At 40.1% G+C, this 13,006-nt stretch overlaps 1 protein-coding gene across 1 annotated transcript; it reads left to right on the top strand.

The window, feature by feature from the left end:
- The first annotated feature begins 309 nt into the window (after positions 1-309).
- On the top strand, positions 310-10,948 carry rnf144aa (ring finger protein 144aa). Its single transcript, XM_013908398.1, has 7 exons — positions 310-324; positions 699-803; positions 1,562-1,622; positions 3,774-3,990; positions 5,343-5,490; positions 5,832-5,921; positions 7,828-10,948. The coding sequence occupies exons 1-7, from the start codon at positions 310-312 to the stop codon at positions 7,957-7,959; spliced, it is 768 nt and encodes a 255-aa protein (XP_013763852.1). The 3' UTR covers positions 7,960-10,948.
- Positions 10,949-13,006: the final 2,058 nt, after the last annotated feature.

Consider the following 13,006-nt stretch of genomic DNA (forward strand, 5'->3'; position numbering starts at 1 on the left):
AAAAAAACAACAACTAGAAGATAGCCAGTCGTGGCACATAGAAGGTTTATGTCTGTGTGTGTCTTTGGTAACACTCAGCTTTGTAAAACTTACTGGCTTCCCTTAAATGACTCATAGAAGTTTCACATGAAAAGCATAATTCATGTGTTTGCGCCAAGAAATGTTATAACATGCTAAAGCAGGGCATCTCTATTACTCTTGTACCATTAGAAAAATAGTTGTGGCTATCATTCAGTCTGATAATTACTTGTCTTTAGCTTTGTTTTGGCTTTTGCATAGTCTGCATATATCTTGACCAGGGAGTGAAGGATGGGCATGTTACAGGTTTTAGGTGAATAAAATTTGTTTTTGGGTTGGTTTTTTTTTTGTTTGTTTGTGTTTTTTACAGCACTATCCATTTGATTAATCATTAAAAAACCAAAATGTTGAGTCAAAAGAAGCTGAAAAGCATCACAGACATGCTTTTCACAGACAGATCACTTGGTAGTGTAAAACAATTGATTAGTGCAGCTGTCAGCCTTTCAGGAAAAAAGTGCCACCATTTGGTGTACATCTAACATGCATAGTGATCCCTAAACTGGCCACTGTTTGTTTGCCTTATCTGTTGCCACTGGTTATGCTTTCATTTTTGTTTCATCTTGCTGATTAACTTGAGATTTTACTGGATTTATGTTATACTTGTCTGTTTTTTTCCTCAGTGCCTGAAGCAGTATGTGGAACTCCTGATTAAAGATGGCCTTGAAACTGCAATTAGCTGTCCGGACTCTGCCTGTCCTAAAAGAGGACACTTGCAAGAAAATGAGGTGCGTTTCCATTATTAGAACGTCTTAGTTCTGCATTGGACATGGGACCACTCAGTCACTCGTTTTCCATTTAGCAGTAGTCATTTTTTAAATTTCTACACAGGCGCAGCACTGTATGTGCAGATGTAGCAGAGTTAATGCACTTTGTGCAACTATTGAGTATATCGGTTAAACCTATATTTCTAAAACATCATTGTCAATTTAAAGCACCATCCTTAACTAAGACGTGCATTTCACTTCACTTTCATGTGTGTATTCAATTACAATGAGCAATCCTGCATGCCTTTTTCCGTAGCAGGTGTCACATTGAGGTCAAACTGCTCCTCCTTCAGGCAGTTTACCATAGGACGCAGCATAGTTTAGCACACAGCAGCATTCAGTTTCTAATTAGCGTCCCTGGCCCTTAATAGAACCAAAGCCACTTTAGCCGGTCAGGCACAGCATGCATCATCCCTTTCCATTCTTGTAATTCTCAAAGCCTGAATGTTTTTCAATGCCCATTAAATGAGTAACCATGTGTGGGCCTGCGTACGCACCTTGGCTGCACTTGGCAATCAATTTCTATTTTACTGTGGGGATGAGATTTAAGGCCCAAACAAATGGCAAGTTCAGGTTTTGTGGAATTTTTAATTATGACATTGTTCTGGAAATGAAACTCGCGTGGAGAATTTATAATTGCTTCTTGCAGTTTCTGTCTACAAATGTCCACACTGACCTGCTCATTTCACTCCCACTTCTCTTCTCCTCACTTCCTGCAGATTGAGTGCATGGTGGCCACAGAGATGATGCAGAGATACAAGAAACTTCAGTTTGAAAGGGGTGAGTCAGTACAAGGCAGCTTCAGTACGTCAGTGATCACTTCAGAGTTCACCAGTAGGCGCAGTATGGGCGATGACTATCAAACGGAGTCACATGGACCCGTCTGTCCTGCAGAGATACTACACACAAAAGGATGACAGTCTCATTTTGCATGTGGAGCTAAACTGTCGCTTGCTCTATCTAGACTTAATCATTTTACCCCTGTGGACATTTTCGCTATTGAGTTACACCAGGGGGTGTCTGTGGAAAACTGCTAGAATAGATTTGGCAAATCCTTCTTAGCCCCATAAATTTCACTCTTCAACACTGACAGGTGTTTTCAAGTTTTCTTTGCATACATTTTGTTATGTACAAAATGAAGAACAATTGGATTTCATTCTTGATTCAATTAAATTGAATTTCACTACAAATAGTCATTCAGTTAAGTAATATTCCTGTACTTTGTTTTGATATATTATAATTATATTGGTTTGGTTCTATAGTCAAGTCTTGAGCCAACACCTATATCTCAATATTTTACTCCATAATGGGAAATGGATACATTAGTTTATTGAAATGTGCAAAAATACATGGAAATACAGTAAGCAAAAAGCAATTTTGACAAGCTCCCGAACACCACTGGCTTAAATGCAGCCCCAAATCAAATGAAGAACCTCGATTGTGTTTCACAGCTGTAGACATTCACTGCTCAGACCTTCAGAAAACCTGGGGAGCTATTGTTAAAGACCTCTTTAAAGATTACATGAAAGTCTGGCTGCTTAGAAGCGAAGTCTAAAGAATTGAAGGGTGACTTAGTAGTGTACAGTAGTGTACAAGAGAGGGCAGTGTACTAAGCTATTAGCTAAGGCTAGCTAGCTTGGTTAGCAGGGGGCATCGATACAAACTGCATGGCTGGATGAAACTAACAGGTAATGTGCATTAAGGGATTGACCCACTTTTGCAGCCAGCTTCAACTGGCCACTGCAGGAACTACAGTTAATTGGCCTCTTTAGCCTTAGGGATCATCACCATTTGATCCCTTGTATTTTTGTTAAATTCCCATTGTCTCTTTCCCCCGTGTACTTTTAGTGTCAGCAGTTCATTTTCTAATAAATAGCTTGGATCTCAGAGCTGAAAACATGATGGCAGGTCTGTGTCGCTTTGCTTCACACTGTCAGTGTAGACATGCTAATCAGCAATATTTTAGTTCCATCCCTACAAGAGACAGCAGTGACCATGCTGTGCTATCACTCTTTGATGGTACTCACTCTGCAGGTTCTCCGCCTACACAGAGGCACAAACTATACACAGAACATGCAGATCACGCTTGCAGGAATAAATGCATATCCATAAAGACAAACACACATTTATTAACACAGAAGGGACCCTGTAAATTAATAAAAATCCTCAGAAAGAGCTGTTGATTCTGGATAAAAGCAGTGAGCCGTCTCATCAATGTCCCAGTCTAGTCAGGCAGAACAGTTTCTGTAACCGTTCCATATTTCTCAGGCTGAGCCAAAAGTGCAAGTGGAATGTGTGCTCATAGTTCTTGGCAGAGAGGCAAGGGGATGTAAGGACGGGATACAAGAGCAAGTGCATCATGCTATGTACTTAGAATTGGCAGAATCTGTTTTTACCACTTTTAAAAATATTCGAAAGAATTTTTGGAAGCCATGGAAACAAGTTACCAAATAATAGATGCAGTAACACAAGAAATAACTTTTTTTTTTAAACAAAAGAAACATTTCAGTATATAAGAATAAGAACTTTATTGATCCCAGAGGGAAATTCATGTCTAACATGACTCATCTGCTATTTGTATAAGAATTGAAAATGAAAATGAGTGAAAATGGTTTTTTCTCTTCCAGTACTGATGTTTTTTTGTTTGTTTGGTTGGTTTTTTTTTGTTGCATAAAGATAAAGTGCAGAGAGCATGATATCAAATTATAAGAAGTTTGCAGAGAGAAACATTATTCTTGAATACATGTATCATTATTTCACACGTAACAGGAAATCCCGGGGCATTAAAAAATCACCAAACAGCCAGAGAAGGTTCTAGTCTACTGCGCTACATCTTCAGAAATCTGCATCTGAAACTCATTAAATATTTTGGCTCAAATGAGCTAATAAGAGAGCCGGTGTTCATGACCTGGACCTTTTTTGTGTCGTCAGAGGTATTGCTGGACCCGTGCCGAACATGGTGCCCTTCGTCGACCTGCCAGGCGGTGTGCCAGCTAAAGGAAGCGGATTCTCCAGCCCTGCCCCAGCTGGTCCAATGTGCTGTATGTGCCCTCGAGTTCTGCTCAGCCTGCAAGGCCAACTGGCACCCCGGGCAGGCCTGCCAGGAGAACAACCTGCCCATTACGTCCTTCCTACCAGGAGAAAACAGGTGCTGCTTTCTACTTGTATCCACTCACTAGCTTTCACACTTTTAACATTTCATGGACAATAATCCAAAAAATACTTACAGGCTATGAGACATGAAATGAATTCTGAAACCTGTCCTTGTCCTTAAGCAGCGTCCTTAATGAAATCCATAATTATTAAGTCATTAATTATAATTAATTTTTTAATTTTTGCTCAAATTTTAACAGGCAATCATTTAAACATGAGCACTTCAGTAAAGTAATAACATTTTGGCATGTGATAGTGCAGCAGGTATAAGGCCTGCTAGAAATACTAGTTTTGTCAATGCTATGTTGCTGTCTTAGCCCATCTGAGTGAAGGTGAGAAAAACCTGGCAGGATTCAGTCAGTGTGTCTTTTTGCTGCCACTTTTTGCTTGAGCATCAGCCAACACTCAAGCACATATTTTGTAGGTAGAGATAAAACAATCTGCTTCAACTAACCTGCAGTAAGGCTGGCTGAAATAGATTAATCATTAATTTTAAGGGTGCAGCATCTGTCTCCTAAGGTAGAACAGACTTGCTCAGAGATGCATGCAGCTGACCCATTTCTTTGTCTTATCCTCTTACCCTGGAAATGCCATTAGCTCTGCAGAACCTTCTGCTGTCTGCGCAAGAGCTCAGAGGCCACACTGGAGAAGAGGGTTCATAGTTGTAAAGAGCCTTGGTGTTTGAATTACATTTGTTCACCATAAAGATATCTCTAAAAGCATCATTTTCCCTGTGTTTGTTTGTTTTTTTTGTTTGTTTTTGTTTGTTTTTTTTGTTCATTTTGGCTACGCTTATGTTAAACATTAATCTCTCTGCCTGTCACAAGATTATGGTTTCTACAAGTCGTACAAGTGTTTTTCTTTCATGATGCAGAAGATTTTTTTTTTTAACACAGTAGAATTTGCTAAACTTGGGAGAGACAAAAACAAGTCATGCTCTAAATACAGTTCAGTGTTTTCTAGTTTCTAGCTAAAGTGGTGGAGGTGTTGAGACTGTATTGTGTTTCACTCAAACGAACAGTATGACAGATTCATGGAGACCGGCCTGAAAAATCAATGGGCCTGTTTGCTGTCTTCGGATAATTCGCAAAATGACAGAGCGCTGTTCATGCACAGGTTGTCGGAGTCAGCTGTTTAGAAATAATGGGAGAAATGGATACAGATAACCTGACACCGAGAGGACAGGAGAATGTTAGTCTGGGGTTGAGTTCAAGGTCATTTTAGTGACTGGTGACACCTACATATGTGTTTATTTAGATGAATCTGATTTAGAACTACATAAAATCCTGTTATGCCACATAATATGAATATTGAATTGAACACTTAACTTGCGTCTCTTCTCCTCAGCTCTTTTTATAAAAACGAAGAGGATGATGCACCAATCAAGCGCTGTCCTAAATGTAAAGTTTACATTGAGAGGGACGAGGGCTGTGCACAGATGATGTGCAAGAACTGCAAGCATGCCTTCTGCTGGTACTGTCTGGAGTCCCTGGATGTGAGTGGCATCTTTATTCCTCATCCTGTAACGTATTTTCACACTGCTAATTATTTGACTCCATGGAACAACAATATCTCTAATTATCAGAAAATTGTAGCTTTACATTAAGAGTATTTGCAATTTTCATTATTTTGACTGTTCAAAGCGACAGCCTCAGCTGAACTCATATAACTTTGGTGATTAATGAGCTGTGGTGCCCTTATATAATCCTAATTGTGTGAGCATACAGGCGACCGTGCTCCGCAAGTCACTTAAAAAGCAATTTTCTCTGAACGCCCACCCGTATCATTCAGATAGCTGATGGTCAAGTCTTTATCTGTATGTGTGTCATGTGCTAGGATGACTTTCTCCTGATCCACTATGACAAAGGGCCCTGTCGAAACAAACTGGGGCACTCCAGGGCGTCCGTTATCTGGCACAGAACACAGGTGAGAACACCCACCTCCCCATCCGCAAGTCACACTCGGCAACCCACCCCTCCCCCTCTGCCTCCCCCTCTCTTAGCCACGCTGCAGCATGTGGCCTCACACGTGCTCCCTGGCTCTGCTTCTGTCTCTCCTTCGGTGCACACATTCACATACAGTGATGGGCTCGTATTATGGTAACAGCACAAAAGCAAAAGAACAACTCAATCCACATGCAGCGACAAGTGTCTAGTGGTCAGTGTCCTGCTGTTTAAGGCTTTAAAAAAAAAAAAAAGTTTACATAACCAAGGTCTCTCTTTACCTGGCGATAATCCAATAAAGCTACACATTGCATATAAAGGATTAGATTTCCTCATGATACAACATATTGAAGTGCTTAATTCATAGACTGAGCTCCCAAATGCCCTCTCAGTATCACTTATTAGCCAAAAAATCTATTCATAGCTTAGCACATCCCTTTGTCCAGCATATTTGCTATTTTCCCTGTATTAGCATACACATTGGCATCTGTTGCCTAGTAGGGCAGGCTGAGTCATATGATTACAGTTCAGCTGGTGGAGGCCAGCTATAGCTTCAGTGTTGTATGTGTCTCTTTTCTCTGTCTCGCTCTCCTCATTTCACACCCGTTTGGGCTTTCACATATATGCAAGCCTCCCTTTCGCTTGCTTTATAAAGCCAAGGTGTATCAGAGCAAAGCATCTTCTGTTGTAGCCACGTACCATCATTCTGAAGCAATGTCACATGCTATGCTTCAAAGTGCCACAACGATCTGTTAATAAGAAGACCCTGTACTTGATACTTTTTGTTTGTTTTTCACTACACAAAGCCTTTTCGCTGAAAAAATAACAGTTAATGCATTAGCCAACGCTCAGTTAATGCAGGGTTTTTTTTTGTTGTTGTTGTTGTTATTTATTTTAAAAGAACCCTGCATGCAAGCAATCTTGCAAAATATATTTTCCCAAATAAACTGGTGGAAGAAAAAACCCATTGTGCTATTATAAGTCACTGTTGCATGTGACAGCCGATTATGTATTCTATCATGCTGTGTGAATTTCCTGGAGTTTGGCTCCCCCATGTGGTGGATTACTTAAGTTGCCTGGCTACCAACAAAACAAAGCTGGATTTTACCAACATGTAACTCTACAGTTCTTAAATCTATAACTGTGTTGATAACTCCTAAAAACCATCTCCTTAGTAGAACACTTGCATAACTTCCACACAAAATGGTTCTGCTGGAAAATAAGCATCCTTTGTGCCACTTGATTGGAGAAGTACACAATTATGTAACTGAATGTGTGACTTTGCTATGTACAGTCTCACTATGTGACAAATATCATGATGTCCTTAGATTTTTATTTTTTTGTGGGAATAAGAACATTTTACTAAAGGCTTTCTGTCTTTATGTACTGCAGTATAGAACTTATTTTAATGATATAAAATGGCATCTCCACTGTTTGATATCCTTTTTTCCCCTCTGAGTAAAAAAAAAAGAAGTGAAGTGAAGGGCTTGCCCAATTATGAAAATATAGATTGTAAAACTGGAATAAAACCGATCATTCTTAACCTGTTGAAAAAAAAAAAAAGATCATTTTAAAGCACTTGGTGACATCCACTGGTGAACATGTGTTACTGCAGAAATCGTGCTCATAGTTTGGGACACTTGGGAAACAGAATATGCACAGTTGCTCAAAAAAATATCGGTAACTTATATGACACATACTGAAGAGAAAATCAGCAATAAAACTTTCAGAAATGACCTTGAAAGCTGTTAACGCTACTTGAATTGCAGGATTAATAGATTAAATGCATGGCTGCTTGTATGTTTAAAAGAGTGCTGCATTTATTTAAATAATGTTTTTTTTTTTGTTGTTGTTGTTTTATTTAATGTCTCGCTGCTGTGTCCCTGCAGGTTGTGGGAATCTTTGCTGGCTTTGGCCTTCTCCTGCTGGTTGCCTCTCCCTTCCTCCTCCTGGCCACTCCCATCGTACTCTGCTGCAAGTGCAAGTGCAGCAAAGGCGATGATGACCCATTGCCAACCTAAAAAACACCATCTGAGTTGGCACAGGGAGCCGCTTCAAGGATGGGCCCATCTATTTTTGTCCTTTTTCACCCCTTTTACATTTTTTTTTTCCCCATCCCACCAGCTTTGAAAGCTTTCTTCTGTTTTGGGCTCAACCTGCACCAGCCCAAGCCGCTTGGGGATCCATTGCTCTGCATGAGGGAGGCATGGCAGAAAAGCGACCCTACATGTTTATCTCAAGGGAGAGAGGTGCAGGGGTCAAAGGTTAGTGGACATGAGACTCGTTGAGGGACTACTGTGTCCAAATGTATGAGAAGTTGCCAGACTGGGGACATGGAGGATGACTGCACCACTTCAGCTGCCCCCCCTCCCCCCTCTCCTCTCCTGAGGTGTGGGTTAATTTGTTGTTGCACTTTGATGGGTAATTGCAAGTGAAGGAGGGGGAAAAAAATCAACATTAAGAAACGATTTTTTTTTCTTTATTATTATTCTTGTATGGACCATGTCATGCAGGAGCCACCTTAGAAAGAACTCTTACTTCATCACTCTGTTTTGTCGGTTTGTTATGCGCAACAAAAGCTTTTCCCTCACCACCACACTCGATGTAGCTCTACAGATTCAGTCAGTAGCATAATAGAGTTACACCACGGATGTTTGGTGTTCACTCGATTTGCGCACAGAACATGATTTCTTTGTCATGTCTGCGACTGAGGTAGAGATGGGAGGCTAGCGTCACTCTCAGCTCAGTGTATAGCACGTCCTCTTGATGATGTCAATGTTTTATAATCCTGCGCTTTTAATAGAACTGTGCTCAAAGTAGTGTCTATGTGTTGTACTTTACAGTGTTTTTCCAACTGTTAGGCAAACATATTAAAGGGGACTGCCTCTCAAATACATTAAAAGGAAAAAAAAACAGTTTTTCCTGTGATAAAATGATAATCGCGTCTTGTTTTGGTTAACTATCACCTTACTTTCTTTTACTGTCTTTGCATTCTACATTAAATTCACAAATGTCACAAATTGAGCGGCACTCCCCTTTAGCATTAAATTAAACTCTATCAAAGGACCTCGTATCCACGTGCTGTGGAGTTGTTTTAATTTAATTCACTAAAAGAGATGTCACTCCTGTATTTCTCAGTCCCTAGGCGGCAGTCTAGCCAAATAGAAATGAATGGCCTTAAATTAAAAGTAGTGAAAATCAGGCAAGCCCCCCATGCACTAAAAGAACAAGTCAGATCCAAATGATCCCAGGGAAAGCATGTTTTAAGGACTAGTCAGTGAAGCCCTTTATATCCAGACGATTCTATGATGTCATTCATATGCCACTCTGTTAATAGCCATACTGTTAAAAAAAGAAAAACAAAAAAACCGAGGATATCTCTCTCTACATATAATATAAACAATTGTTTTCAAATGGTGTTCTTTGTGATCTAGGCCCTGTATTTTCTGAGCCTCTTTAAGCAGGAGAGCGATCAATCCAGCTATGGTTGTGAATGATCTCAAGATCAACTCAGATCTCCCACTTTTTGAGTCTTAACAAATACCCGCTGGCTCAAACTGCAAACTTGCATATGTTAGTGGTCCGAGTGTCTGTTTTGTTTTGTTGGTAGTTAGACCTCCAACAAAAAGCAGCTATTCCTTGCAGGAATGTCAGAAAAGCCTATAGAATAAATTTAAAAAGCATGTTAACTCTTTGGGCACATGAATATCAAGCTGCTCTATACTATATCACTTTATCTATGCAAGTTTGTGCATTACCGTAATGATAAGGTTATTGATTGGCCATGATTAATTGTATGGAAGCATTGTGTAATGAGAGCTGCAGAAGGTCAGCATATCGTCGCTTTAATTTAATCAGGGAATCATCTGGAAAATATCCATTTTATGATCATTATATACAGTGCATTGGGTTTTTTTGTTTGGTTTTTTTGTCCTTAGGCTAGTTTTAAGGTTTCCAGAGAAGAAATTTGTCTTCTCTGGAAACCTAAAGTTGCAGTCTTCAGAAAGAAGTTGCAGTCTTTCTGAAGACTGCAACTTCTTTGCAGTCTTCAGAAAAATGAAATTACCTTTTTACAAAAACAATCTTACCTGGTTATAATCACGGTACGCCAACTGTCAGTTCGGAGGTTTTTCAGACCAGGACATAATAAAAGAAAATATTTGGTCCTCTGGGTCCAGTGGAGGAATATTGGCATGCTTATTTTTCAGTGTTGCTTTAATTCATTTAGGTTTTTGTGCAATAATCTATGCACAGCTCTCTTAAAGTCTCATCACGGTATTTCAGTTGGGTTGATGTCTGGATTTTGACTGTGTCATTGCAACACCTTGATTTGCCGTCCCACCCCACCCTTTTCCCCCCCTCTTTTCAGCCATTCTGTTGTGTTTTGGATAATTGCCCTGGTCAGCTATGGACAGGTGTTCTCACATTTAACTCTAGAATACTTTGGCTTACAGATGAGTGCATGGTCAACTCAAAGATTGCAAGTTGTCCTGTGGCTCGAAATCAAGCCCCAATCATCACCCCTCTATCACCGTGCTTGATAGCTGGTCTGAGGGGTCTGTATTGATTTGTTGAAAACCAAACACAGCATAAGTGGCATTAGGCTTTATAGCCTAACGTCTCCACTTTGGTCGCATCTATCCAAAGGATGTTGTTCCAGAAGCCTTGCAAGTTGTTCAGATTCAGCTTTGCAAACCTAAGGAGTCCTTTATAGAGAGAAGAGACGTTGTCCTGGTAACACTTCCAAACAAGCCATACTTGTTTGTTTTTCTCTTTTTTCTAATTGTACTGTCATCTTTAACATTTAATATCCTAACTGAGGCCTGGAGAGTCTTGAGATGTAGTTATTGGGTTTTTGCAGTTAGCACTGTTCCCTCACAGCGGTTGCCTAACAGCAAGAAGGTGCTGAGTTCGACTCCACCATCTAGCCTTAACCATCTCCCTTTCTCCAGGGAGTTTGAGAGAACCCACGCAGACACAGGAAGAACATGCAGAGTACTCCAGCTTCCTCCCACAGTCCAAAGACCTGCAGTTAGAGGAGTTAGGTTAACTGGTGAGTCTAAATTGCCCATAGGTGTTAATGTGAGTAGTGGTTGCCTGTCTCTCTGCGTTAGCCCTACGACAGACTGACGACCTGTCCAGTGTGTACCCCGCCTCTCACCCTATGATAGCTGGGATATTCTCCAGCCCCCCACAACCCCAGTAAGGATAGAAGAGAGTAGAAGAGAATGATTGGATGGATGTGAAAAATCTTTCACTGTAAAATAGTTTGGAGAAGGCCTTCCACGATTGATGGGCAGCAGCGGTCGCTCTTTAAGATCATTGCCGAGGTCTTCCCTCATTAAAAGCCACCTGAGTGCTCCAGACCAGCAAACCGACGCCTGCTTTTATAGAGCTGGTCACACTAGCACATGATCAGTTAAACAAGTGCATTTGATTAGCAGCATCTGGCTGCTATTGTCCCCTCTTATTTCCTATGGAAGCAGTAAGTCTGCACTGAAGTTTTTCACCCACGGTTTCTGCATTTTATCTCAGTTTTTGTTAAATAAATATTGAAGCAGTGTGACACATGTTTTGTTAATCATCTGAGGTGGTATTTACCCAATTTAAGACCTTCTAAAGACCAACGGATTTTCTTTTATTATGTCCCAACACGTAAAGCCTGAAATTGAAAGAGAGTGCTTTTTTTTTTTTTTTTTTTTTTGTTTCTTTGTTTCTTTACCAAAACTGTAAGTCAGTTTAGGAAAAAAGTAGAAACCTTTCAGTTTAAAATGGAGACATTTAATTTATACTCTCATAGCACCTGCATGTCTTCGGAGTGTGGCAAGAAACCAGAGCACCTGAAGAAAAACCACACAGGCGCAGAAGGAAAAACATGTGAACTCCACACAGAAAAGACCAGAGTTGAACATCAGGTTCAAGCTTTGAGGCGACAGTGCTAACCACTGTGCCAACCTGTCATAGCCATTCCAGTGTTTTAATAAGCCATTCGGTTTCTCGCTTCCCTTCTGGTGCAATTCATCAGTGTTCATGTAGCATTTCATTAAAAGTGTGGCTACAGTTGCCAATAAAGGGGTTAACAAGAGTAGCTAATACTGTATAAGCTAAACAGTAGCTGATCACCTGCACCTCCCACCAGTTTTCACCTGTTTTTAACTCTTATATAAAATTTTAGAAAAAACATTGTTATTATTAGTAGCCTTCAGGTTTGAATGCGTTACCTGTAGCTTGGGTTGCTTTCATTGGCCTTGCCTTCTGTAGGAGCATGATCATTTGACACTGAATTCGGTTAAAGTTACTACCTTTCAAAGCAACATTTCTTCGCTGCAAATCATTTAAATTGCTGAAACTCTCATTGTTTTAATGACAATCGTGCCAAGCAGATTTCCCAGAAGGCAAAAGGAAGCTGAGCTGTGTGTGCATTTTGATCACGTCTTTGTAATGTATTAACAGTTTTTACAGGGTTGAAATGATTGCTTCTTTATGTAAGCGCTGCACTGTATATTATGGATTTTATGGTTTTACTTCTTCTTGCTATGATCTGTGACGTGCGTGATATGGTGCCTGCTGTGTTTTACTGGAAGAGTTTAGCAGCTAAAATGAACTCTATGGAAAAGTCGATGCAGATGATCACAACTGTTTGTTTGGTTTGTTAAATTTGTTTTTTAGGGGTTTTAACAGTTTGAGGAACAGCGGGAGGGGGCGGATACCACTAGTAAACATTTAAGTCCAAAAACTAAAAGTCCATCAAATTCTTGAAAGGCACAAAGTAACAAATCATGGACACTTTGTTTCTTTTCTTTTTCAAACTCAACATTCTTCTTTACCAATGTCTGCTGGCATTAATAAACAGGTAGATACTGAATTATGCAACAAACATAAGGGCAGCATAATTACTTGTTTTTTCAGGGCTCGACATAAAGGCCTACAGAGTACAACCACTTCACGCAGATGATTCATCAGCACAGGTGCTGGAGAATAGGATGACCTGAGTAAGGGCTTGCTTCTCATTACTTGGGTCCCTGAATGGAAAGAGTATTTTACAAAGGCTCAAAATCAACTTTGTAA

This window comes from Pundamilia nyererei, unplaced genomic scaffold, assembly GCF_000239375.1.
Source record: "Pundamilia nyererei isolate P.nyererei 1_Seehausen unplaced genomic scaffold, PunNye1.0 scaffold00010, whole genome shotgun sequence".
NCBI classification, from domain to species: Eukaryota; Metazoa; Chordata; class Actinopteri; order Cichliformes; family Cichlidae; genus Pundamilia; species Pundamilia nyererei.